At 63.4% G+C, this 25639-nt stretch overlaps 1 protein-coding gene across 1 annotated transcript; it reads left to right on the top strand.

Moving 5' to 3' along the window:
- Positions 1–9576: 9576 nt before the first annotated feature.
- Positions 9577–23913, top strand: MXD4 (MAX dimerization protein 4). The gene is made up of 6 exons (XM_022554820.2): positions 9577–9784; positions 9889–9988; positions 13532–13561; positions 19022–19136; positions 20103–20265; positions 20577–23913. The coding sequence occupies exons 1-6, from the start codon at positions 9721–9723 to the stop codon at positions 20729–20731; spliced, it is 627 nt and encodes a 208-aa protein (XP_022410528.1). The 5' UTR covers positions 9577–9720; the 3' UTR covers positions 20732–23913.
- The last annotated feature ends 1726 nt before the right edge of the window (positions 23914–25639 follow it).

Here is a 25639-nt window from a genome sequence, read left to right as displayed (position 1 = left end):
GTTTCCCAGCTTCCGAGGCCAGGGCTCTCCAGGGGGCTGAGGACCCCCGGATGTTGCCCGCTTGGCTGCCACTTCCCCTTCCCTCTGCACCCCTGGGACCCTGGCCCACCTCCTCAGACCCCAGAGTGGCCCCAGGCCCCAGCACAGACACCTCCTCAGGCTTAAATCTCAGGCTTCACATTGCAATGACGATTGCAGTTTTATTTTTAGAGAGATGACATACCTACTGCTTCTTTTATAGGATAAAATCCAATTACTATTTGACACTGGAATACACACGCACAAAAACAGCTTCTGTGGGAGAAGAAAAGCATATAATGGAGGGTATATTATGTATGGAGATTATTTTTATTTTCTAAATGCTGTAATTCAAAACCATTTCCATAAATCTATTTAAGGATTGCAGACACTCTTATTCCTCATGTGAACATGGATGGACTCCTCTTTCTCCGTCTGGCAGGTGACGGGGCTCTTGCTAAAGTTCATTGTCCTCTAGGAAGCTGGGGGCTTCTGGACTCCTGGGACAGTCGAAGGGCAGGACTTGACTTCCCACCAGCCCCCAGGAGAGGGGTGGCCGCCCCCCATCCCCAGCTCCCACTGCCTGCGATGGCTCCAGCCTCCCCACTGCCTGCCCACCCTGCCCAGCTCCTCTCCTCGTGTGTCTTCAGCTCAGACCCCTGGCGTCTGTGTGCATTGGGGTGGGCAGTGCTCTTGGACACCCCACCTGGGGCCCTGGAGAGAATGCAGGAGGGCAGACCAAACGCTGGGGTTGCCAAGGCGATGGGGCCTTCCCTTGGGACTTGGGTGCCCAGTCCCTCTGAGGTGGGCGTTGGGAGGCCAGAGAATGGGGGCATGGCTGCAAGAGGCCCCAGTGGCCACCACACCCATTTTCTTTCTGGTAGGTGAGAAAGTGTTTCAGAACCCGGGGGCTCCTCTGAGCAGCGCTGCGTCCTTTGGGAGCAGAAGAGAAGTGGCATCCAGGGAGACCTGCGTCCTTAGCTGCCCAAGACCAGGCCTGCCCACCTGGACAGAGTCCCTCCCACTCCTGTGGATGGCGGTGCCTGTGTCACTGGCTGGACAGCAGTGCCTTCAGGAAGTCAGCCCCCTGCAGGAAGCCCCCATGAACCTACACTCTGGGGGTCCCCCTCCCTCTACTCTAGGTACCCGCAGTTGTCACCTTCCAGACCTGGGACGTGGTGGTCCTCACTCACTAGGTTGGGGTGGGAGAGGGAGTGGAGACCCAGGAAGGAGGGTCTGCCCCGATGCTCACCCTCGGCCCAGACACAGCTGCCCTCCAGAGGGACGGCCTAGACCCCAGTGGACAGAGGGGTGGTCTCCAAGCCAGCCTTGGGCCGCTTTTGTGCAGTGGGAGGGGACGGCAGCCCACACCCCAGCTGTCCTGCAGGAAGGCCTGTGGCCACGGGAGCGCCCAAGGAGGGTCAGTAGCCGTCCCATCTGCCCAGAAATTGGGATTTTCCACGCTAAGTGGGGGATGTGTGGTCACTCTACCCTTCTACAGGGCTGTCCCCACCCCAAGGGTAGGGCCAGGACCTGGGGGTGGGGAGGGGTTGGTCCAAGGCAGAGTTTCCCGCTCAGGAAGGATCTAGAAGGAATGAACTTCTGCCCACCTACAGCAGGGGCTCGGGACTGGTGGGGGCAGGGGTTTGGAATCAGCCCTCAGGAGCCAACCTTGGACCTCGAGCAGGTGCCCTTCCGGAGCCTCAGCTTCCCCGTCGTCACCATCGTTGTCCTCGTTCCTGCTTCTGTTTCCTGAGGGCCGTCCCCTCCACTCCCCATGACAATCCTTCGAGTGACACTCCCTTGAGGGGGCAGGATCCCATGTCATAGATAGGGAACCGAGGCTCACAGAAGTTAGCAGGCAGCCCATCCGGGCCACGGGCCTTTAGAAGGGTCACGCGAGAGGCAGAAGGGAGCCCTGTGACCTGGGGGTGCTGGGAGGAACCGGCCCAGCTGGCTGTGCCTGGAGGGCCACCTCCAGGGAGGGCAGCTTGGACACACAGCGCCCATGGCACGCCGTGGTTTGGTGGCTGGAGAGGGGCTGGGGAGCTGCCAGGACCCCGCCCCACCCCCTTTCGGGGCAACACACAGGCCTGGGGAGAAAGCCACGGGAGCGCTCCAGCACCTTCCCACACGAGCTTCCGGCGACAGGCGGGGGGTCCCCCACAGGCTCTCAGGACCCAGACGCAGGCTGCAGCATCCCCGCAGGGCAGGCCACCAAGTCCAAGGAGGGAGGGTGTAGGGTGGGAGCACCCAGAGCTCTCTGTGTCCCAGCGGTCGGGGAGGCCCTGGGACAGGAAGAGCCCCTGAGCCTGGTCCCCGGGGAGGTGGGGAGAAGGCCGCCTCCTCTCCCCCGCCTCCTCTTCCGTCCCCGTCCTGCCTCTTCCACCGCAGGCTCGGCTCAGGCCACTCCCACACACCCTGGCCTCTGGAGCGGCCCCTGCTGCCGGCCCCCACCCGTGGCTCATCTGCCCCACAAATATGCCTGCATACAGCCGCCTGCCCCCAGGCCCGGCCCCCCCCCACCACCACCAGGCAGGCAGGCAGGCAGGCAGGCAGGTGGACACCCACACGGGGCGGGGGCGCGGGAAGGAGAGGAGAAAGACTGTCAGTACCCTGGAGGCTGATGTTGCTGGTGGGGCACTATCACCCCGGAGGCGGGTGGGTGGGGCAGGGCTGGGGGACACTACCCTTTCCCCACCAGGGCACCGGGTCGGCTCCTCCGAGGTCCCTGCTGCAGCCCCTAATGGCCACCAGGGGGCGCCCCGCCCAACGCCTCCTCTCCCACTGTGGCCCGGCGGCCAAGGCGTTGGGGCAGCTGGAGCGCTGCCTGCAGGAGCTGCCCCACTGTGGGTGGGCACTCCAGGTCCAAGCAGGGCCCCCCGCACAGACGCACCCGGCGGCCAGGCCCTAGTCCTCCAGAGAGCGTTCTGGCCCAGAAAGGACCACAGGCAGGGCAGACCTCGCCCCAAACGGCTGGGGGAGTGGGGAAGACGGGTCCTGGTCTGAGCTGGGCATTTCAGACCACCAGGGCTGGGGGTGGGGGCTGACACCCCACGGGGGGGGGGTTGGCTTCCCGGCCATTCCCAGCTCTTCCTGTTCTTTGGAGTCTGCAGTGGAAGCTGGGGGAAGGTGAGCAGGACCCAAAGCGCCCACCCTAGGCCACCGCCATGACCTGACCCAGAACCCTGGCGGCTCTTGTCTCCTCTTAGGCCCACCCAGAGCCACCTCCTCCAGGCAGCCTTCCCAGACAGGGGCACCCCACAGCCCCCACCCTCACACACATTTTCAGAGCAGAGTCTGGGACCCTTTGCAGGAGTCAGCGAACGTCTCAGAGCCTCTGCTGCCTCTGAGACTGGGGAGGGGCGGATTCCAGGCCAGCACAAGCTCAAACTTAACCTCACCCCAGAGACTTAACATGTGGCTTGGGTTCTGCTGGTGTGCTCATTTGCTTCCAGGAGTTCAGGGCAGCTCAGGGCTGGATCCTGCACCTGAACTGGGCAAAGATGAGCACCCAGACCCTCTAGACCTGCCCTAACCCTAACCCTGGGGGGCTGCAGGTCTGGGAGCAATGCAAGCTGGCTGAGCTGACTGGGCCTTGGCGGGCGGGCAGGATGTCAGTGGAAAATGGGGTACCAGAGCTACAAAGACACAGCCTACGTAGAAATGGTGATGATCCCATTGGGGAGGTGAGGGTGGAGCGCAGATGGGGAACAGGACTGGGTCCCCTCAGGCACCAAATACTGGGCTTTTGCTGAGCAGGGTAGGACATGGTCAGATTTGTGGTTTGGGCCCCTCGGAAGGAGGATGAGTTGGTGGGGCCGAAGCCAGGACCCCACTGCTCCATCAGAGGCAGTAACACGGCTCAGCCAGGGTCACTGCTCTGACCTTGCCATGTCCCCCGCCCCCATCACTCAGGACCCTGTTGAGCCACGTGGGCTATGATCTGAGAGGCCTCTTCACCCTCCGACGGAGGCGGCTCAGGGCACACTCACCAGAGTCTGATCTGCTGCCCTCTGGGTCTAGAAGCAGCTGGATGACTGACGGGGGGCTGAGCGTGGGGGGCAGGGGTGGGTTTCCCGGGCTCAGGCCCTCAGGGCATCCAGCCTGAGACTAGGAGGTCTCCATCTTATGATTGTGTGTAGCAGCCAGGGCCAAGTGAAGGCCACCTGGGCATGGCCTGGAAGGCCCAGAAGGCTTCCTGGAAGAGGTAGGGAAGCAGGCCAGGAAGGCCTAGGCCAGGGAATCCTAGATGGTAGGACTGGGAGAGAGGTGTTGGGGTGAGTTCCGAAGCACCTATTGCTCAAGGAAGGGAGATCTGCCGGTTACTCCAGGTTCATCCTCCCCAGGCCTTGGGGAAGAAAGGGCGCTTAGGAACAGCCATTAGGGCCCCTGGAGCAGCAGCGAGGCCAAGCCGGACCTCTTGTCCTGCCCCACCTGAGCCTGGGTCCAGTCCCTGGGACTGGAGGAGGCCCTGAGCTGTCAGAGGTCCAGACCCTCTCATTTTTGGAGGCCACACCTGACACCACAGCAAGTGCCTGAATCTGCATTACATCCCTCCTCCATAACTTTTTTTTCCTGTAAAAAATTTTTAAAAGAAAATTTCAGTGTCTTGGTTTTGGATATTTTTGGCTACAAGAAATTAATTCAATTTGTCTAAATTGTCTAAATTGTTCCAGTGTCATTGAGTAGAGTGGGAAAATCTTGTAAGGTGAGAAAAAAATCTACCCTACACATTGTTCACAAGTATAATGAACTTTTTTCTTATTTTAAAAATGGTATTGACATTATGTTGACTATGCAGACATTTATTACATCTTCATGCACCTTGATTTTGCTGTGTTCTTGTATTCTGGAGACAATTTTTTCTGAGTGTTAAACTTTTTAGAAGGCCCCCATATGCCCTTGGCTGGGTGGCTTGTGCTCTCTTTGATGTGACCGTGATAGTGACCGATGGTGACTGGACAGGCCCTGCCCCACTTCCCCATGTGGAGGGCCCGGGTTAGAAGCACTTGCTGATTTGGGGCTGATGTTAATATCCCTGCCACTTCCTGCCTCCACCCAGAGCCCACTGCTCCCCAGGGCTTAATACACATCCTTCATCACACCCCACAACCACCCTAAGAGGTTGCTACTGCCAACTCCATTTTATAGCTGGGGAAACGGAGGCTCAGAGAGGTTTAAGGGACTTGGCCAAGGTCTTGTGGCCAGACTAGAATCCAGGGCAGCTTTGGGGGAGGGACCCAGTGACAGAAACCCCCAGAACTACCCCTGGTCCTGGCACACACCAGGCCGTCTCAGTGCAGGGGAGCCAAGGCTTCTGGGATGCCGGTCGCAAAGCTGGGCTAGGCCTGGCCCTCCAGCACCTGATAACCCTAGAAGTCATCTGTCCCCAGGCCTCACAGACCCAGAAACTGCCGGAAGGGAGCTGTCTGAACCTGCCACCGCCCGGGGTCTGAGGAGCGGCAGCATCCGGCTGGGGGAGGATTCCAGCCCTGACCCTTACTCCCAGCCTCCTGCCCTGAATGCTGGGCCTGGGGACTCTGGTGGCAGCTGGAATCCACCCCAGTAACCGACGACGGGGCAAGAGAGGAGGCAGGGCCAAGACCAGGTCATCCTGGAGGTGTGAGGGGCGTTCTGGAGGAAGAAGGGCCTCACACACCTCCTCAACCTGGGTAGCGGTGGGGGTGCTTCCTGATGCCGCGGAGAGCCACGGGCGTGTCCCCAAATCAGTGTGTGTGGTGGCCAGGTGGGCGCGCAGGATGGGATACGGGGCCTGGAGAAGGGGAGCCCAGGCCCACTCAGCATGGGGGAGGCTAGGAAGTAGTCTCCCAGAGGTTTCCTTCCCTTGGGCCTCCTCAGAGGGATCCCTGGCAGGCTCCCGGGGTGGGGGCAGGGGGAGCAAGCCAGCCTTTCCCAAGCTTCTCACCAGAATCCTTCCCCCAGTGCCTGGAGCTGGGCACAGCCGTTCTCATTTGAGGGCCAGGGAAGCTGAGGCTGGGGTGGGCAGGTGGAGGAAACGCTGGGAGCAGACCCCGCCTTCCCCCAAATCCCTAAGTCCCTTCTGGATTCAGGCCCCACACCTTCTCCCAGAGCCCCTGGCTGGGAGCTCAGGGACAGGGACGAGCTGGGCTTCCCCAAAGGGCAGTGAGGAAGAACAGTCAGGAGGATGGGCCAGTAAGGGGAATGCGGGCTGGTCCAGGAGGGATGCACTGCAGGGGGCGCCCTAGGAGCCTGGGTGCACGAGAGGGGATTCAGGGCTGAGGGCAGGAGCGGCCCAGGCTCTGTCTTCGGCTCTAAAGGAAGGTAAGGGTGGGGTCCTGGGCTCCCAGAGGGAGGAGGTCTGAGATGCCCATCTCCTCCCTCCCCGGCATGGCCTTTGCCGGTTCCCACTTGCAAAGTCCCCGCACGGAAGAAGGTGCAGTAAGAGCTGGGTAGGTGAGGGGTTAGGCGAGGAGGCAGCAGGCCCAGCCTGGGCTCCGAGAAGTCTTCCTGGAGGAGGTGATTCGGCCCTGTTGGAGACCTGCCCTATGGAACAGGTCCTAGGGGCAGCACCTCGCGCTTTCCTCGGGCCTGGACCAGCCAGCGCCGACCCAGGGCCGCCAGCGGCGCCCACACCGCCCCTCCCACCTGGGGGCAGGGGCTCACTGAGGCTCCGCGTGTGGAGACTTGACGGGTCCCGGGCAAGGCCATCACCCCATATATCCTCCCCCGTCCCAGCACCCCAACCCGCGGTTCATCGTCCTCCGGAATCTCCCCGGGGAGCTCTGGACTCGCTCACAGGTGCGCGTCGGGCCGGAGCGAGGTCCAGCTCGAGGACACGCCCGCTGCTCCCCCGGCCTCTCTCCTCCCCCCATCCGCCGTCCGGCCCACGTGGCGCCGCAGGGCTCCCCTCGGCCTGGGACCCCGACGTTCCACTCACTTCGTCGGCCCCGCCCACTTCTCCCCGCACTCCTCGCGGCGCGGTGGTGCCCACACTCACAGGCAGTGTGGACCCCGCGGGCACCGGGAGGTGGCCCGTCTCGGGTATGGCTGGGGGAGGGGTCCACCAAAAGGCCTAGATGTGGTTGGAGGCAAGGTGGGGACCACGCCCCTCCCCTGCAGTTACACCTCAGCACCAGCACCTGTGCTGTCCGCTGTGGCACAAAGCGCACCTCATGCCCCGCGGCAGGAAGGACGGTGGGCGTCCAGCAGGTGCACTCACACCGGCATAAGTGCAGGCTTTAGGACTGGGGCCAGCAACCCACCCCTCACATAAGCAGGGATGGAGTGACCTTGCAAACACCAAGTGGTGAGCCAGGGGTCCTGCCGCCCACTCCCAGAGCCCAGAATGCACCCAGCCCTCACCAGAGCTGGGCGCCTTCCGCTTACCCGCACAGCCCTGAGCAGCCCTCCAGAGTAAGCTGGAGGGGCGCAGCACCCAGCCTGTGATAGGGCTCTGCCCTGGCCCTGGGGTGATTGTGGAGCAGGGGCAGAAAGGGCCAGGGTTAACGTCGAGGTTTTTGGTTTTGTTATTTTTATTTATTTTTAAAATTTATTTATTTCATTTATTTATTTTTGGCTGCGTTGGGTCTTCGTTGCTGTGCGCGGGCTTTTTCTAGTTGCAGCGAGTGGGGGCTACTCTTCGTTGCGGTGCGCGGGCTTCTCATTGCTGTGGCTTCTCTTGTTGCAGAGCACGGGCTCTAGGCACACGGGCTTCAGTAGTTGTGGCACACAGGTTAAGTAGTTGTAGCACACGGGCTCAGTAGCTGTGGCGCACAGGCTTTGTTGCTACGCGACATGTGGGATCTTCCCGGACCAGGGCTGTAACCCGTGTCCCCTGCATTGGCAGGCATCCGGATTCTTAACCACTGCGCCACCAGGGAAGCCCTGGTTTTGTTTTTGGGTTTTTTTTGGCTGCGCGAGGCATGCGGGATCTTCATTCCCCGACCAGGGATTGAACCAGGGCCCTCTGCAGTGAAAGCGCAGAGTCCTAACCCCTGGACCGCTAGGGAACTCCCTTCAGGTGTTGTTTTAATGTCCACACAGAGCTGTCTAATGCCAGTTTCCAAGTTCCTCACTGGGCCCTGACACCCTAGGGGGGCACACATTCCTAAGTCCATTTCTCAGATCAGGTTGTGCTGGTCCAGGAAGTGATTTGGTCTCCACGCTCCTGTGTCACCAGCCCTGGGTCATGTGTATGACAGCCCTAATCTCCATTCCGCTGGGACTGCTGGGAGACCCTGGTGAGTCCCTAAACCTCAGGATTCCCAGCTTCTTGTCTGTAAATTGAGGGTGCGGAAACCCAAGGAAACCCATATAGAGCAGTCAATAGGTCCTAGGACTGAAAGTGTTTGATTTTTAGTTTTCGTTCTGTTTTGTTGGCAGCAGCAGTGCGGGTGGGGTGTGGTGGGTGGGTACAGTCACTTATACCCCACACTCTCCAGCCTGAAGGTCCCCTCCGCAGAAGCCCCCAGGCCATCAATCTCAACAACCTGTGAGAGGGGACATCAAGGGGGACTGAGGCCAATCCGGGTTTGCCCCCAGGCTGCCAGTCCTGCTCCTATGGGCCAGCTTAGCGTCAGGGGTCAACAGGGCCATCGGCCAGCCAGCCAGCTGGGAGCTTGATGAAGAGCTCTCTCCCCTCCCAGGAAGGGCAATTCTCTTCCCTAGAAAGCGCTTCCGTGGCCAGAGGGGACAAGTGCTAGCCTCTTGGAATGTCCCCACCCTTTGGGCCAGACGTGAGCACGAAGTCCTCCACTCACGGGAGCCCTTCTGGACTGTGGCGGCAGATCTCTGTCCCCTTCTCTTCTCAGACCCTTCCTTCCACTGGGCAGCTCTGAGTCATCCCTCCTGCTCTGGGCCTCAGTTTCCCCACTGAGATCCTCAAGGAGGCCTGGCTCTTAGGCTCAGACCGTCTACGCCCCTGCTCCAAGCCCCAGCCTTTCCTGGGGTCGCGCTGTGTCCGGCGGGGAGGGTTGTAGTTTTGCAGTCCCACGGGAGACCCCGAGCTTCCGCGAAGCCAGTGTGGCAGCAGGCCCGGGGCAACAGGTTCCTGCGTAGAGGGTGCAGACCCGGCGGACCGACGAGGGTGTCCGGGACTCTCCCAGCGCTCTAACGGGCCCTCGCACGGGGCCCGGCGGCTGGCTGTCCCACCGCGCTCCGCTTCCTCTCGGCAACGAGTCCGGTCGCGGAGCCCTCATTGGCCGCGCGCCCCGCAGCCGGCCATTGGCCCGCCGTACCTACTTTACATAGACCGCTCTGGGCCAATCGGCGCGCGTCGCCTACTTAACATGCACGCCGGCCGCCAGTCAGCGAGCGCGGGGGCTGGGCCACCACGTGCTGTTGCTAAGCTTGCGCTTCTAAATTGTTACTATCGCGGCGGGCCTATCGGAACCGAGCTTCGCATCTGTCAACATTCTCGGCCCGGCCCGAGGCGTTCGGCCGGCTCCCATTGGCCCCGGCCCAGCCGAGCGCCCGCCCCCGAATCGGAGTGCCGCCTTCCATTGGCTGCATCGGCCGTCGCTCGCCCTTATGTGTCAATTTGAGAGCCTGAGGCGGAGGGTGGCGGCCGAGCGCACAGCTAGTCCGCGGGAGTCGGGGAAGTGGGGCCGCCGGGCGCGCGGGGCGGTCGGCGAGCGGAGCCGGCCGGAGCGGGCCGGGCAGCGGCCGCCGCCGTCCCGGAGCGCGCGCGTGCGCGCGGTCGGGCTGGTGGGCGGGAGGATGGAGCTGAACTCCCTGCTGATCCTGCTGGAGGCGGCCGAGTACCTGGAGCGCAGGGACCGAGGTAGCGCCCGCGCCCCTTTGTGCGCCGGGCCGCGGGCAGGCGGGCGGGCGGCGGCGGGGCCGGGGCCGGGGCGGGGGCCCGCTGACCGCGCCGTCTGTCCGCAGAGGCCGAGCACGGCTACGCCTCGGTGCTGCCCTTCGACGGCGATTTCGCCAGGAAGAAAACAAAGGCGGCCGGCCTGGTGCGCAAGGCCCCGAACAACAGGTACCGCCCCCTGCGCGGCTTCCCCGGCCCCGGCCCGACACCAGGGCCTTACGCCCCCGGAGCGCCCTCCCCGGCCCAGACCCCAGCCTGTAGCCCGGCTGCCGCCGCGCGCCCCGGCGGCCAGCCTGGAGGAGGAGGCGCGTCCGGGCCGCGGCAGCCCCGCCCGGCCGGCCCCGCCCGCGCCGTCGCCATCTTCCCGCGGGCCGCGCCTCCTCGGCCTCTCGCGTAAACAGTGCCACGCGTACAGCGCCCGCCGCCCGGGGTCTCCTCCCGTAGCAGCTCCCCGCCCCCAAGTTGTTCTGGACTTTTCCGGGCAGGAAAAGTGTTGTCAGGGGCGCTGGCCGGTGCCCCGTGGGTCTGGGGAGACTGAGGCTCGGTGCAGAGCAGCATGGAGCTGCCCGCCCTGACCTCTGCTCGCCGCGGGCGGGTGGGCTGCATCTCTCCGACTGTCTCCAAGGGCCGAGCCCCGCTACTGGGCTGAGTCCACCCACCCCCAGGGGTTTGCACAAAGAAGGCAAGAAGGAGCGTGGAGGCCCTGCCCTGGGCCCCCACCCCTCGCATGGTGCCCACCGCTCCCACCCAGCCTCCTGACACAAGTGAAACTCCAGCGATCAGTGTAGGGGCACCCTTCTTGGGTCAGAAGGCCTTTTCTAAGGGACCGGAAGAGGCTGCAGGCTGCTGTGCCTGTAATCCACCCCTTCCTCTGGCCTTGTACCCAAGCTGTGGAATCCCGAAAGCCGGCGTGCACGTCCCTGGGTGGGAGAGAGGACCCTCAGCTAGGGCTCCCATGGGATTCCACACTCCTGGCTGCCGTGGGGACCACAGCACACCTGGCACTGCACAGGGGCCCACTTTGGCCCTGGACCATGTCACCAGGCTGGGAGGTATACTTCCAGGGGCTTTGGGGCCCCTTGGCAGAGGGTGTGGCTCATTCCTGTGGCCTACTTGTTCTTGGGAAACAGAAAGGCTGGCACAAGAACCCATCTCCTGTGACGTCCTGGCGCCCTGGGCCTGGCAAGGAATTGCTTTAGTCTCCATCTGCTCTGGCTGGACATGCTTCTGAGTCTCAGCCCTTGGTGCCCTGCTGGGGCAGTTTGGGAAAGGACATGCATGGGTGGGGGGACACCACTGCCTCAGGCGTCCTTAGTGAGCGAGCTGGGCCCCTGCTGTTGTTTCTCACTTGTTGGTCCCAAGTGCCCTGCCACCCGTGGAAAACTTTGGGCTGTGATCCTTTACTTCCGTGGTATAGGGTAGCCAAAGCTGATAACCAGAATCATAGCTAAGGTTCTCACACGCGTGCTAGTTAATAGTCACCCCACCGCCTGAAGGAGATGTTATTTTTATCTCTACTTTAGGGCTGAGGCTCAGGGAGATTGAACTACTTGCTAGGGCCACCCTCCCATCTCTAGGGCTCCAGTTCTGAGGTGGGATCCTGGCCTCCTACATTCTTCTGGGATGGAGACCTTGAGGGCACCGCGGAGGGACCGAGAGGGTCTCCCAAGCCAGGGTGCACCTCCCTGCTGCTCCTCTGGGTGGAGCCCGGCTCCCCCAGTGCTTCAGGCACCCCACGGCTCACAGGCGGCCCTGCGCGGCTGTCCTGGCCCAGCGGGGCCTCAGCCAGCCCAGCCCAGGGTCCAGAGGATGCAGAGCCCTGACTTGGCAGGGCAGCTCCACACCTCTAAGGCTCTGTGTCCCCTGAGGTGAGGGGAAGGAATGGGCCCAGCAAGGACCAGCATGAGGCGTGAGTCATGGGGCAGAAGGGCAATCTGTGTTGGAGGAGACGGCAGCCTCCACGGTTGCCAGGGCTTCAGCGAGGGCTTTTCGGGGGCAGTGGTTCAGCAGGAGGGGGCTGGAGCCAGCCTGCCAGGGATCAGGTCCTGCAGTGAAGTGGGCAGAAGGGTGCCTACTTCGAGGGGTTGAAGGCATGAGTGAACGGTGAAGCTGGGAACCCACTTAGCACGGCCCTGGCCAGGGAGTCCCTCCCCTCCCCAGGCCACTGTGCTCCTGGGACCTGAGTGACCATCTCCCCACAAGGCTCTACGAGTGTCTGGACCAGGGGAGGGCTTCAAGAGGGCTTTGGCCCCTCTGCGTCCCCCGGTTGCCCAAACAGCGCCCCGTCTGTCCAGGATGGGATCCAGCCCAGCCGTGAGGGGCAGGCTGGCAGGCTTCTCTGCACTGAGGGGCGCTCGCTGCCCCTCACATCCCTGACAAGTGAGCAGACCCACAGATCCACAACGCCGGGCCGTGGTTCAGGCCAGCGAGGAGCCTGACGGCTGTGCCCCCTCCTGGCCCCAGCCAGTCCTGGCAGAGGTTCGGAGGCTCCTTGCCCAGCCTATGTGACCAGCAAGGCCCACGAGGCCCTGGAACCTGGGTCTGGAGGTTCTGAGGCTGCACAGGGCAACCCGGGAGCTGGCCGCCCTGCTGGGCCCCCCTTGGCTGTGGTGGGACCGTGAACCGTGGCAGGTGCACAGGCAGGCAGGATGGGCAAGCTGGAGGTAGGGATGGGAGACACCTACTCCTGAGCTCCTGGGGCAGGAGAGAGTGAGGGCAGGTAGGCAGAGGCGGCAGAGTCTCTGGGAAGGAGTGTGGGGTAGGGGTTGCAGGGCCTGCTCTGGGTGTGCTCCAAGGGGACCTGGGTCCTCTGTCCCATGTGAGGCAGCCTGGGAAGCCTCGGAGCCCTGGCTGGCCCACAGGATTCCTGCCTGGACGAGGAGGGTGACCCGGAAGTGGGAGCTGGGCTGCGCTGCCTCCCTGTCACCGTGCCCCTGCTCTCTGTGGCACTCAGACTCTGTGCTCCTGTCTGCAGGCAGGCAGGGCTTGGGCAGCGCTTGGGCAGCAGGTGGGGCCGCCGCCCCCAGAGAGGCCAGTCCTGCCAGGCCCTGGCCCCTCAGGGAAGCAGAGGGGCCAGCCTCAGTCTCCCCACTGGCCCAGAAGCATCCCTATCCCAGAGGCCCCCTTAGGGGCTGATCCCTCTGTTGCCAGGTGTCCCCGTTGGCATGGTGGGCTATGATCATGCAGGTGTATGAGCCGGATGGGGTGGGGATGGTGCTCTGTCTGGTGATACTGGGCCAGGACGCCCGTGTCCAAGTCCTGGCCTCTGTGGTCACCTGCCCTTGGCCTTCTGTGCCAGCCCAGGTGGCTCCCAGGACACCACTAGCCTCGGGGACTGGGGAGCTGAGAAGGCAGGTGGCTCAGTGCCCAGGCAGCCTTGGAAGCACTGGGTGGCTCAGCCCCAGGACCGGCTACTGCGGCTCCTCGGGCCCGGCCCACCCCTTCTGAAAGGGAACTGGACCCTCCTGCTAGCCGGGCACCCCCGGACACGGCTGCACCTCTGTCTCTCTCATGTTTGTCATTGGGTGTGAGGTCCTCCAGCTTTTGGTCAGTAGCTACTCACCTGCCCCAGCGCTGCCTGTCTTGGGCGCTCCTGGGGCCCAGACCCTCTCCACACTGTCTGCAGGTCCCCGGGCCCCTGAGTAGGGCCCTCATCCTGTGCTCTGGTGGTGGGCAGTGAAGTGAGCTCTGTCTTTGTGTCTCTCTAAACAGGTCTTCACACAATGAACTAGAAAAGCACAGGTAAGTGATCTCCTGCTCCCCACGCTCCGCCACGTGAGCCGCCTGATACATCCCACCCACCCTTCTGCTGCGGGGATGCTGTGGCCAGCCCCCACCCCCTCTCCCTGCCTCTGTGTCCTGGCTATGGCTCAGCATGCTGCCGGGCTGTGCCGTCATCTTGGGAAGGGGCCTTCTTGACAGAAGAGGCCAGGCTCTGCTCTCAGGCATTCCCATGCTAGCAGGCAGGGGTGGGGGGGCCAGCCCCTGCTCTTGGGAGCTCACCCTGGGGTCCGGAGCCAGGTGGGGGTCAGCGACTTGGGGCAGGGCCCCTTGTGCTGTGTGTCATTCAGGGCCGGCTCCCTGGAAGAGGAGCTCCATCTGTTTTGGGGTGTCTGAGCCCTTTTGGGAGCAGGTCCTTAGCCCTTAGGATGCTGGCCTGCCACCAGGAAGGTTCAGCCCTCTTGGACTGGGATCCCTTGTGCCCTGGGGCCTGCCTTCCAAGGAGTTCCCAGTAGAGTCTTGTCCACGGGCAGTGGGATGGGCAGCCAGTGCCTGGCCACGTGGGCCTGGTGGGAAGCTCTGGCCCAGGGCAGGATCCAGGGGAGTCCACTTCATGCCCACCCATCGGCCCCGGGGATGGGTCCATTCTTGTCCTCCTCTGAGGAGTTGGGGGGCTTGCAGTGAGAAGGAGGAGGGGCAGCGTGGCTGCCCGAAGAGCCTCTGCCCCCCAGCCCTAGTCCGCCCAGGGCCCTGTGCTCGTGACTGCCGTCCTCTCTCCCTGGCTGGCTCAGCCCGCTGCTCTAGCTCCAGGCCTCCCTCTGCAGTGGGGACGAGGTGCGGTGGACAGGTGTCCTCATGGCCGATCGCAGCCAGGCTGTGTGTGCGTGCAGGAGCCCTGAAGCCAGGCCCAGGGGTGACTCCCAGAGAGATGCTCACGGTAGCTTTCTCCTGACCTTTGCTCCCATCTCCGGAATGGGCCAGTTCTTTCCTCCTTTCCTGGCTTGGGATGGGGTGGGGAATGGGGGTCTGCACACAGGATGAACTCTCCCAGGCTGCCGTGGAGCTCGGCCAGCCCTGTGTCCCCACCCCCATGTCTGCACCCACGGCAGCGCCAACTGCTTCTCCCCTGGGATCAGGGCCTCTGCTGAGCGGCGCTGAGCGGGGACAGAACGCTCTGTTCTCTGGAGGAGCTGCACTTCCTGGACTGTTCCTGTGCGTTTGGGGGGTTCCTGAGAGACCATGGAGGTGGGGCAGGTGCAGGGGCCTCTGTTCCTGGCTGGCCCATAAGCAGGTGTGGTCTGCCCTGAGGAGCCCACAGACCTGGGGCTTGGGACCCTGTTGGGGCCCTTGGTCACGGCTGTACCTGTGGCTGCCTGATGCTGACGCCGGACGCTCCTGGTCGCTGGCCACAGGAAGGCCGTGTGCCGTCCCAAGGAAGGAAGGAAGCACCTGGCTGGGTCACCCGGCTGGCCCCAGGGAGGTTGGCCCTCGATGTCGCCTTCCCTGGGAGGCATGCCATGTTGGGCCTGCGGGACTTCCCCTTGCCGGTGCTCGGAACTCGCTGGGAGCCAGTGGCCCACCCTAGGCCCACCCTAGGCCCACCCTAGCCTGCCCTGTTCCTCCTCCCCTCCCTCCCCTTCCGCTCAGAGAGCAGCTCCAGCTGGTCTGCTCAGGCCAGTGCTTGGCTCCTGACCCCGGGGACGGGTTTGTGACGGCCATGTGTTCCCGCCCAGGCTCAGCTCCAGGCTTTAGCTTTTGTAGGGGGGAGGGGGCCATCAGCATCCCCCTGGCGGGGCAGGACCCATCACAAAGGCCAGCCCAGGGCCCTCAGTGGAGCTGCCCACCTCTCCCCAGCATGGAGATGGTTATTCGGGTCCTGGGTGGATCCTTCCGAGGGAGGCCTCCTGTGCAGCTGCCCCGTCTGCCTGATGCAGCCATGCAAGACCTCACAACAGCTAGGAAATACAGGGGGACAGGGACGACCAGGCTACCTCACTCCCCGTCCCACCCCCTGAGGAACCACGGGTGGGTATCCTTGTCGCCTCTTCCCCGAAGCCAGTCGTGGGGAGGTTCAAAACGTGGCTTTGCCCGGCGGCTGAGGGACCTGATGTGGGAGCTCTGGGTCCTCTTCTGAGGAGCAGGGGACTCTCGGTGAGAAGCTGGGTAGGCCTGCGTCAGGGCTGGGCTGTGGCCAGACGCACGGGCAGGAGCTGCCGTTCACAGCGATGCAGGTCTGCACAAGGTGCCTTCAGGAAGTGGCGGGTTTTCAAAGCTCCCAGGAATGCTGGGCGCAGCCGAGGGGCACTGGCACAGGGCTTGGGCACTGTAGCTGCTTCAGAGGAGGGCCGAGCGAAAGCCTAGTGTAGCCCGGGTCCTTGGCACCCCCTCCAGCTCCAGGGAGGTGGTGGCGATGCCCACTCCCCACAGGGGCGGGACCCTGGGCCTCAGATGGGTGGGAGCCTGCCCGAGGCCCCACTGGAGCTGGTTCCCAGCCCTGCAGCCCCGCAGGACGCTCTCCGGGAGTTGGCTTGGCGTGTGGTCCGGTGTTGAACATGGCACGGCTGCAGCCGGCGGCCTCTCTTTGTCTCTTGAGAAGCCTCTGCTTTATGATTTCTAACGCGGTCTGTTCATGGACGTGCGAGGACCCCCCTGCGCCCCACCCCAGAGACAGCATCCTAGGCAGTGGGGTGGCCAAGGCTGCATTCTCCTCCTCCATGCGGGTGCTGAGGGATAAGAACAGAACTTCATTACCTTCTATTTCCTAACTTGACCTTTCCCCAGACACCCCGCGGGCCCCGTCCACCTGTGTCCGTGCATTCTCCTCGTCCCCTAGGCCGGGTGCCTGCACAGGACATGCAGCTGTACCGCAGGGTTCTGAGTGATGGCTCTCCAGTAAACACAGACGGTGCTGCAGTCTGCTGGGTCTGGTGCCGGGGGGTAGAATTGTGGGGCCGAAATCCTAGACCTAGAAATGCCAGTTGAGGTCTTGAGTCGCCTTGGTGGCCCTTCAGAACTTCCATCCCACCGGGGAAGCCGGAACTGCCCGCTGGCCAGCTCGACAGCTAGTCACACCTTTTCATTTCAGCCCAAATTACCATCTCTCCTCGGTAAGCTTTCCTGTTCTAGATCGCTGCCAGATGGAGTTGGTTTTGTGTTAGGTTAGCTGTTTGTGTTCTGCAACTTGCCTGTCTGTGTCCTTTGCCTGTTTTCACGTTCAGATTCTCCTCTTTTTCATTTCGGTGCGTATGAACTCCGAATGGCATGAATACTAACCGCTTGTCTTCTACGTGTATTTGCAGATTTTTTTTGCTGTTACTTGTCATTTACCCGTGTTTTTTCTTTCATGTACAAATATGTCCTTTTCTGATTGTAAAAGTGTTATGTGGAATTTTTAGCATAGAAAATCTGGAAAGTACAAAAAACTCACAAAGCCAAAGAAATAAACGTTGCCAACCACGTCACGTGGAGACGCGTGCTTCCTGCTCTTCATTGTGTCCCGTGGAGTCTCTTGTGTGCGTCTGTTGCTTTATTTTTTGACCCTATCTTGGGTCAGTTGTCACATAGGTGGTTTTGTGTTCTGATGTTTTCACTTCTGTTCATGATGTGAAAACGTGGAATATACTGAAACGATGACATGCTTGCCTCTGGGTGGTAGAATTGGGGGGGTACTTTTCATTTATTTTTTTCTTTTGATTTGCATCTTCCAGTTTTCCACAAAGATCACGTACCGTGTACGTACTCGAATGGTAGATTGTAAGAATTGCCACTCATAGATGAGTGGACAAGGGACCCCCGCTTGTGAACTTGGTGCACGTGGTGGGTCGGGGGTCTCTGATTGTGACCTGTGCTTGAGCACATAGCACCATTGGCTGGGGGGGCTTTGCGCCTCCTGCCCCACAGTCCCAGCACCTTGGAGGCGGGGAGGCTGAGGCTGCCAGACCCTGGGGGCCACGCGGCAGTGAGCCCCCTGGTGTGCCCCCTTCCGCAGCCCTGTGTGAGCGTGGGGCAGGGCTTCTCTCTGAAGATCCTCCAGCCTTGAGGTGGACCCTGGGGCCTGCTCGGAATGCAGATCCCTGGTGTCCAGGCTTCAGGCCACTGCTCTGCCTGGCCTGGTGGCCGAGTGCAGCCTCAGTCTCGTGTTCTAGAAGTTCTTTCTAAGGTCAAACTCAGGTTCACCAGGAAGACTCTAGGCCCCGGGTGCCAGGGGCTGGGGTGCCGGGTGGGGAGGAGCTTCGTCAGCAGGAGGGTGCCGTGTGGACGTGGGTGGCAGACGTAGGGCCCTCCTCCCGTCGGGTGGGGCTGTTATCGCTGCTCTGCAGATGGGCTGCTGCCCTGCACTGAGCTGCCCACTCCCTCCCTACGCTTCGGGGGGCCCCCTCTGTCCTAGGGACATGGCCGTTGCTGCCCGATTTCCTTCCAGAGTCTAAGGGAGACTGGATTTGCCAGGGCTTTGGAACATGGGGGATGACAGGGGGGCCGCCAGGGTTGGCGTCCTTGCAGGAAGGAGCGTGCCGACAGTGGTGATGGGGCGCAGCGGTTCGTCAGAGCCTCGCAGGGAAGCCTGCCGTGTGCCCTTGCGATCCTCTCATAAGAGCTTCGCCTAAGCAGGGCATCTTTGTTTGGAAACCACCTGGACAGCCTGCCGGGGCTCCGGTGGGTCACATGCCATCAGCGTGCTTTGGGGGTGAACCTTGGCCGCCCTGTGCCCCCACGCCCCCGTGGCCTCTGCCACCCACCCTCCGCAGACCAGATGAGCCAGGGAAGAAGGGCACATCTAGGTCACAGCCCCTCGCCCCGTATGTGAGCAAATGCTGTTGAGTCTTACGGTTCCAGTTCCGTGGGAAAACTGCCTTCATCTGCGTGGACACGGGGACAAAATCTAGAACGAAGCAGTTTCCAAAGGGGTCCCAGACTCGAGTAGGAGGGGTCTGTCCTTGGCCTTCCCTGACTTGGACGGACCCATGTTTCTGTGGTGACGACAGTGACCAGAGAGCACTCTGCACTTGGCGAGGTGGGGGACGGAAGGCTTGTAGGGGGCGTCCCTGATCTCCGCCCGGGAGAGCGTGACCAGCACCCTGCGCCTCTCCCCCTCCAAGTTTCCCCCACCACCTTGCGGACCCCACTGGAGAGGGTGGGGACAACAGGGCGAGCTGGGGCTCTGGGAGCCTGGCTGTAGCACTCGGAGGCTCTGGGGGCCATGATGGGCCGGCTGGCCACCCGGGCCCAGCCACAGGCCCCGCCCTTTTACTGGGGCTTCTGGAGGGCCGTGGGTGCCAAACTGCTCCAGGGGGCTGGAGGCGCTGCCCACCGGGCTGGGAGGGGAGCCCGGGGAGGGACCCTCAGCAGGTCCGTGCAGGCTTCCGGCTGACCGCCCTCTGCCCCCTCCCCCCGCCCTCCAAAGCTCTTGGGCTGCTGTGCCGCACTGCCACCGTGCCGGGCCGTGCCGCCCCCGCCTGACCGTTCCGTCTCTGGTTCTTTCAGACGAGCCAAACTCCGGCTCTACCTGGAGCAGCTCAAGCAGCTGGTGCCCCTGGGCCCTGACAGCACCCGCCACACCACGCTGAGCCTCCTGAAGCGTGCCAAGATGCACATCAAGGTGAGCAGGGCCGCCCCCGTGCACCCGGGGGAGTGACCAGAGGGCCTGAGGGTGGGGTGGGGAGCCCACCCTGCAGGTGCGCAGCGGGCCAGCGTGGGGGGGCACGGCAGTGGGAGCAGCTGAGGGTCGAGGTAGCGGCAGGCGCAGGCTGGGTTTTGTGGGGTGGGGGTGGGAGGCGGGGGTGGGCTGCACGTCGCCCCCCGGGCCCTGGGGTGTGAAGTGGCAGCAGCTGGAAGGAAGGCTGGGCTCCTTGCGTGCCGATGCCACCGTTGGAGGCCGGTGGGAAGCAGACGGCCCCGGCGTGTGCGGAGTTTCTGGGGCGAGGGGTAGGGGTTGCTCTCCAGGGGCTGGCGGTGGGGTGTAGACTGAGTGAGACGCTGCCTGGGGCTGGCCCCCTAAGTCTTAAGACTGAGACCTACTGGCTTGGGGGTCTAGGGACACTTGGGCCAACCAGGGAAGGTCTCAGTCCTCCCGCCGGGCCCCTCCCGAGCCTGCGCAGGTGTGGGCTCCCCCAGGCAGGGCGGCAGGAGCACTGAGGGGGCACAGCCGGTGCCCTGGGCCCCTGACGGAGAGGCTGCGGCTCAGTGCCTGGGAAGGTGTGGAGCAGTTGGGCGGGCAGGGCGGCCGGATTGAGCAGGGAAGAGCCCCTGTGGGCAGGGCTGTTGTCTGGGACGGGTGCCAGGCCACGGCTGGGCGGCGCTGTCCCAGGGCTTCAGGCCCACACGTGACTCGGTTTGGCCAAGCTGGCTGGTGGCTGTAGGCCTTCTGGAGCTGGTCAGCAGACGCAGAGCACGGGGCTGGGAGGCGGCAACTACATAAACTCCCGGTGGGCGCGAGGAGGGGGTGCATCAGGCCTTTGGGGCCCAGGCCGAGTGGGGGATGGGAACCTGCCCTGGCCCTTGTGCCCTGGCGCGTCCCGGTGGCCGGGGGTGCCCCGCCCCGGGCTCACAGCTCCCATGCCCCCAGAAACTGGAGGAGCAGGACCGCCGGGCGCTGAGCATCAAGGAGCAGCTGCAGCGGGAGCACCGCTTCCTGAAGCGGCGCCTGGAGCAGCTGTCGGTGCAGAGCCTGGAGCGCGTGCGCACGGACAGCACAGGCTCCGCTGTCTCCACCGATGACTCGGAGCAAGGTGGGGACGTGGAGGCCGCCTGCAGGGGCTTTGGGCATGGATGTCGTGCAGCCCTGGGTGGGAAGCTGGGAGGGTGGGGCCGGCCTGGTGGAGGCCCGGGGGAGGATGGATCGAAAGTCCCCGGCATGTCAGAGGCACGTCAGGGCCCCTGTGTGAGGTGGCAGAGGGGACGGGATGAGGAAGGTGAGGCGTGGAGGCCAGGTGTCCTGCCCACGTGAGGGCCAGAGCTAGGCTCGGGCCCGGCAGCGTGCCTCGGGAGGCCTGGCTGGCACTGGCACGGCGTCTGACCCCACCCCATCTGTTCTCTGCAGAAGTGGATGTAGAGGGTGTGGGGTTCGGCACCGGCGAGCTGGACAGTGTTGGCAGCGGCAGTGACGTGGACGACCACTACAGCCTGCGTGGCGGCTGCAGCCACGGCAGCTACGGGCCCCCCTGCAGGCGGCCTGGCCGCCCCGGCCTCTCGTAGGCCCTGCCTTCTGCTCCTCGGCCCGCCCGCCCGCCCGCCCGCCCAGCCGAGCGTGTCAACCCTCCGGTCCTTGAAGTCTCTCCACGGGCCCACTGCTGTGCCATTCTGGAAGCTCCGGCTGCCGCCTGGGCTGCCCGCCTCCGCCCGCCTGCCGGTCAGGGCCTGCCGCGCCGCCCACTCCTCCCACCCAGGCAGGGACCCCTACGGGGAGGCGGGGCCCAGCTCCCGGGGCCCGGAGCCCAGCATAGCCGCCCACGGTCTGTTCTCAGATTCCTAATCATTCCAGAAGTATTAAACGTCATTGCTGCAAACCTCGGCGGGCGCCGTGTGAGGGGCTTAATGACCACCTCGGGGAGCTCAGACCCCAACCCCGGCCCCCAGGAGAAAGGAGCGGACCGAGGAAGGAAGGAAGGCGCGGCTCTCCGTCCATCCGTCCGTCTATCTGTCGGTCCACGTAGGCTCCTGAGGCCTGGACAGAGGGATCCATGAAGGGCGGGACTCGGGTGAGCACCCTGGGGCAGGTGGTGGGCGGACTGGGGCCTTGGCACCCCCAGGTGTCAGGAGCCAGGGCTGGGCTTCTGGGGGCTGCCAGGCTACCCCACTCCGATCTGGGCGGCTTCTGCTCTGTCGTTAGATCCCTCAGATGTACACACACATATGCACCTAGGCACACACGCCTGCCCGCACACACGTGCACACATGCAGACACATGTGGTCACTGGACCCAGAGGTCCTTGGGAGCCAGAGGGCGCATGTCCTGGGGCCTTCAAGGGTCAGTTGGGCAAATGCTGGCCCGCGGCCTGTGCCTGGCTCCCCTCCACCCCCTACCCCCCCACCCCCCCCACCCCCGGCTCCCCTGCCCAGTCTGGCCAAGGGAAGGGACCTCTCCTCCCAGCAGGGGCTGAGGAGTGCTGGGGGCTATGAGTTGAAACCACTGGGTCCTCAGAGGGCTTGCTTGTCTCCCTTTAAAAGACAAAAACAAAACAAAAAGTTGCTGCACTGCCCAGAAGCCCAGAACGAGGCTCCCGGGAGAGAAGCTTTTCCCAAAAACCAAGGAGAAACATTTTTAAAAAGAGAAAGAGGCCGTGATGCCGGTGTGTGCCGCCTACTTCCTGTACGAGATTTTTCTACTCTATTTTCCTAGCCGTTATCGCGTCCTTGTTTGCTGAGGGGTGGGAGCGACCCAGCGTCTCAGGGACTCGTCTGTCTGTCACCGTTGTCCAAGCGTGCCTTGTGTCCCGTGTCTGGCTCCACCCGACCGCCACCACCAGCATCTCCCGCGTGGCTCACGGGACGCCCCCAGGTGCCCTCCTAGCCTCCTCCCCATGGCAGCCAGGCCAGGTCAGGTCAGCGGCTGTGCAGCAGCAGGGCGGCGCTCTGTCACCTGGTGGGAGGGGCTGTGACCTGTGCAGCCTGGCCTCCTTGGGGCCGGGGGTGGTGTGTGTGGGGTGTGGGTGCGGCCGCTACCAGAGAAATAGGTTCCTCCCTGCACCTAGCTTGAAGCCTGCCTCCTCCCGACCTGAGCAAGGGCTCCGGGTGTCGGGCGTTGGCAGCTGCTGGGGACAGCTGTTCACCCTGGGCGGTCCGGCCTGGGCATTAGGAGGCTTCTCCTGGCCTTTTGTCCCTGGGTCTTTGTCCCCGGGGACCACACAGCAGCATTCAGGTGGAGGGCTGTTGGGCTGACTCACAGCAGCCTCGGCCTCCCTGTCTGGTGCATTGCAGACGATTTCCAGATCGCAGGGGGAAGATTTGTGTTTATCTTTGTCACGCTGACGGACACCCCAGGTGGGTGGCCTGCTGAAGCAGAAAGGGATCCCTGGAAACAACTCTGGCACAGAACCTGCCCTCCACGGGCCGGGGATGGCAGTGGAGAGCAGGCTTGTCGGGGGGGGGGGGGGGCAGTGCACGCGGCCGGGGAGACCATCCGAACGTTTTGCCAGTGGTTGCAAGGCAAAGCGTTGTGTTGGCACCTCCTTCCAGCACCCTCGGGGTCCCCTGGGGTCCAGCGTGCCCGGGAGGGGCTTCCGCCGTCTGCCAGAGCACACCCACTGAGCGCTCCTTGCGAGGACCCCGCACCACCTGAGCAGGGCAGGAACACCCATGTTTAAGAGCCTTCTTCAGGAGATACAGCTCCAGGTCCCCGGGATGGCCCGTGTTCTGAATTCTTAAAGCATCCATTCTCTAGCCAGCCCCGACACGTGGGGGAGGTCCTGCTCCCCTCTCTGGCCGGCAGAATCCTACCCAGGTGACTAGCTGTGGCCCTCAGCCGACCTTCCGGGCAGCTCAGCCCGTGGCTCTTCAGGCCTCGGTTCCCATGTGGACCGGGGAGTTGGCCTCACTGGCCATCCAGAGGTGCTGGGGTCCCAGATGCCACTCCTCGCCACCAGCAGACACCAGTGAGGGTCTGGTGCTAGAGCTACTCACGTACCCACACCCCCCCGCCCCCGGCCGTCGGCACAGTCCCTGCTGCTGGCCAGGGGGACCCACGGGGTTGTTAAGAGCAAACCTGAGTGTTGTGGGGTCTGTAGAGAGCCAGCGGGACCAGAACAGGGTCCCGGGCGTCCTGTGCCCTCTCTGCGTGTGCCCTCCCACGCCCACCTGGGCCTCGGTGGACGAGAGCTTGGAAGCCCAGGCTCAGGTTTGGGTCCGCGCCCTCACTGTGAGGCGGCCCTCAAGCCTCAGTGCAGGCCCAGCCGGCTGGGGCGGCTGCAGGAAGGCTCCCCCCCCACCCACCCCCACCCCACCGTGGGCCCTGACTCTGTGACTCTGCCCGGGCAGAGCGGGTCTCAGAAACACGGCGCCCAAGCTCACTTCCTCGGGCGGATGGAGCCATGAGCCCAGCTATGGCCCCGAGGGCCCCCGCCCTCGTGTCTGCCCCATACAGTCCCCACCTGCTGGGTGGGAAGGCTCCTGCACTCTCCACCCCGTCTCTCTGGGCCAGCTAACCGGGTCCCCGCCACGGCCGTGCACAAAGGACTCTGACCACACGCAGCCACGTCTTGGGCGGTAGGGCAGGTTCTGCGCCAGAGTCTGGGGCCGCCCAGGGGGCCTGGTGCTGGCCAGGTGGGCATGTTACAAGAGCCACGCTGGACAGAGATGGGCCACCCACCCGCCTGTTCACCGGGAGGGACTGTGCTGTACCGTTCTGTCTTTGTAACATAAATACAGATTTTTATACCTCACCTCTCTGGCTTCCGGTTCTTTCCATTACCGTGTTGGGCTCCCCTCCCCTCAGCCTCCATAGGGAGCCTGAGCCCACTGGCGGCCTTGGTGGTCCTCAGCACCCTGCCCATAGCCTTGGCTTTCTGGGAGTCCCAGGAGACCACGGGCTTCCCAGAGGGCTAGGTCGGGTCCCAGGAGACCCACTAGTCGGCCACCGAGACCCCACCATCACAGCTGCCTCTCTGGACAGTCACCTGGAGATGAAGGTGGGGGTCAAGGTGGAAGCCCTGCCCCCCCCAGCCTTGGCCTGTTTGCCAAGCAGGAGCCCTTGCCAGCCTCAGACTTTGCCTCTGGGGCTGGGGCACTGCCCCATGAGGACAGCTAGGCCCTCAGGGTGCTCCGTGCCAGCCAGGTGTCTTCTGCTGGTGCCTGCAGCCCACCCGCGTGTGCCTGTGCCCTTTCTGCACAGCGGCTGCTGGCTCTGAGGGCTGCAGTGCGAGAAACCCTCCTTGTCCCCAGGACGTCCTGTTGTGCAGGGTAGGGGTGTGAAGCGGTGTGGCCCCAGGGAGCGCAGCCTGGAGAGGAAGTGCCCACCCAGAGTCGGGCAGCCAGGATGGGGCTTTCCTGGGAACCGGGGCTGCCATGCTGGGCTCAGGCACAGCGCACACAGGTGGCTCCACGAGACCTGCCAGCGGGTTTGGTGCGCATCTGTGGGAGAGGACCTAGAGGGACGCTGGGGCATCTGACTTGTCCTCCCTCCCCCAGCAGGAAGCAGTATTCTGGCCTCTTGAACCTGTGTGAGTCCCCTGGGGGCACCTCTAGAAAAGAAGGGAATCCTACTTGGGATGCAGCTGGGGCCTTGAGCTGCCAGGACTCGGGCATGAATGTAAGTGGGAGTATTTGAAACTAAATATTACTATGGCTTTAAATCACCATCACTTTTTATTGAGGGCATCAGGGCTAAACACTTGAGGTAGTTAGCACCTGAGGTCCTCACCCTGGGCCTGTCTCACAGGTAGCTGAGTCTCAGGGAAGGTGCCTGCCTTAGGTCGCCCGCTGGAAGGTGGTGGCCCTGGGACCCGACCTAGCCCTCTGGGAAGCCCTTCCACAGCCCAGTGCCATCTCTGAGTGTCAAGCCTGGATTATAGCAAGCACCACCCATGCCCCAAGCGGGAGGACACCTGCCTCAGTCTCAACCCTCCCGCCCACGCTCTCCTTGGCAGCCAGATGGCTTCTGGTGGCCCTGTTGCCCCCATTGCCTCCAGGATCAAAGCCAGGTGCCCTGCCCTCTCCCCACCCACTCCTGTGCCTTCAGCTCAGCCCAAGCCCACCCCGGCTCCCTCCCCCGTCCCTCCACACTCACCAACCCCTCGGCTCCCAGCTCCCGGCTCCCAACTCCTCTGGGAAGTGGGTCTTCCTATCGCACTTTTGCTGGGGTTATGGCCGCCCAGATCGGTGCTGGGGTTAGCTGGCTACTCAGTGGCCAGGCCCTTTTCAGGCTGGTTCCTTCCCTCCTTTCCCAGCTCCTTGCCAGGCCAAGCCTCAGGGCACACTAGCCTCACAGGGATCTTTCCAGAATGTCAGTGGGATTATCTTCTTACCCGTCTAGTTTGTGGTCGTTCTCAACCCCTCCATCCTCATTGCCTGCCGCCTCCTCAGCCTGTCCTGGTGATCCTTAGGAGCCGCCAACCCCCTCCAGGTGCCTCGCGGCTCCCACCCCCGCCGGGTCGCCTCGGGCAGCTCCTC

The sequence above is a fragment of the Delphinapterus leucas genome, chromosome 5 (assembly GCF_059928025.1).
Source record: "Delphinapterus leucas isolate spDelLeu-1000000601 "Yukka" chromosome 5, BTC_Dleu_Yukka2, whole genome shotgun sequence".
NCBI lineage: Eukaryota > Metazoa > Chordata > Mammalia > Artiodactyla > Monodontidae > Delphinapterus > Delphinapterus leucas.
Note: the sequence above shows the minus strand (reverse complement) of the source record. Positions and strands in the feature narration are given on the sequence as shown.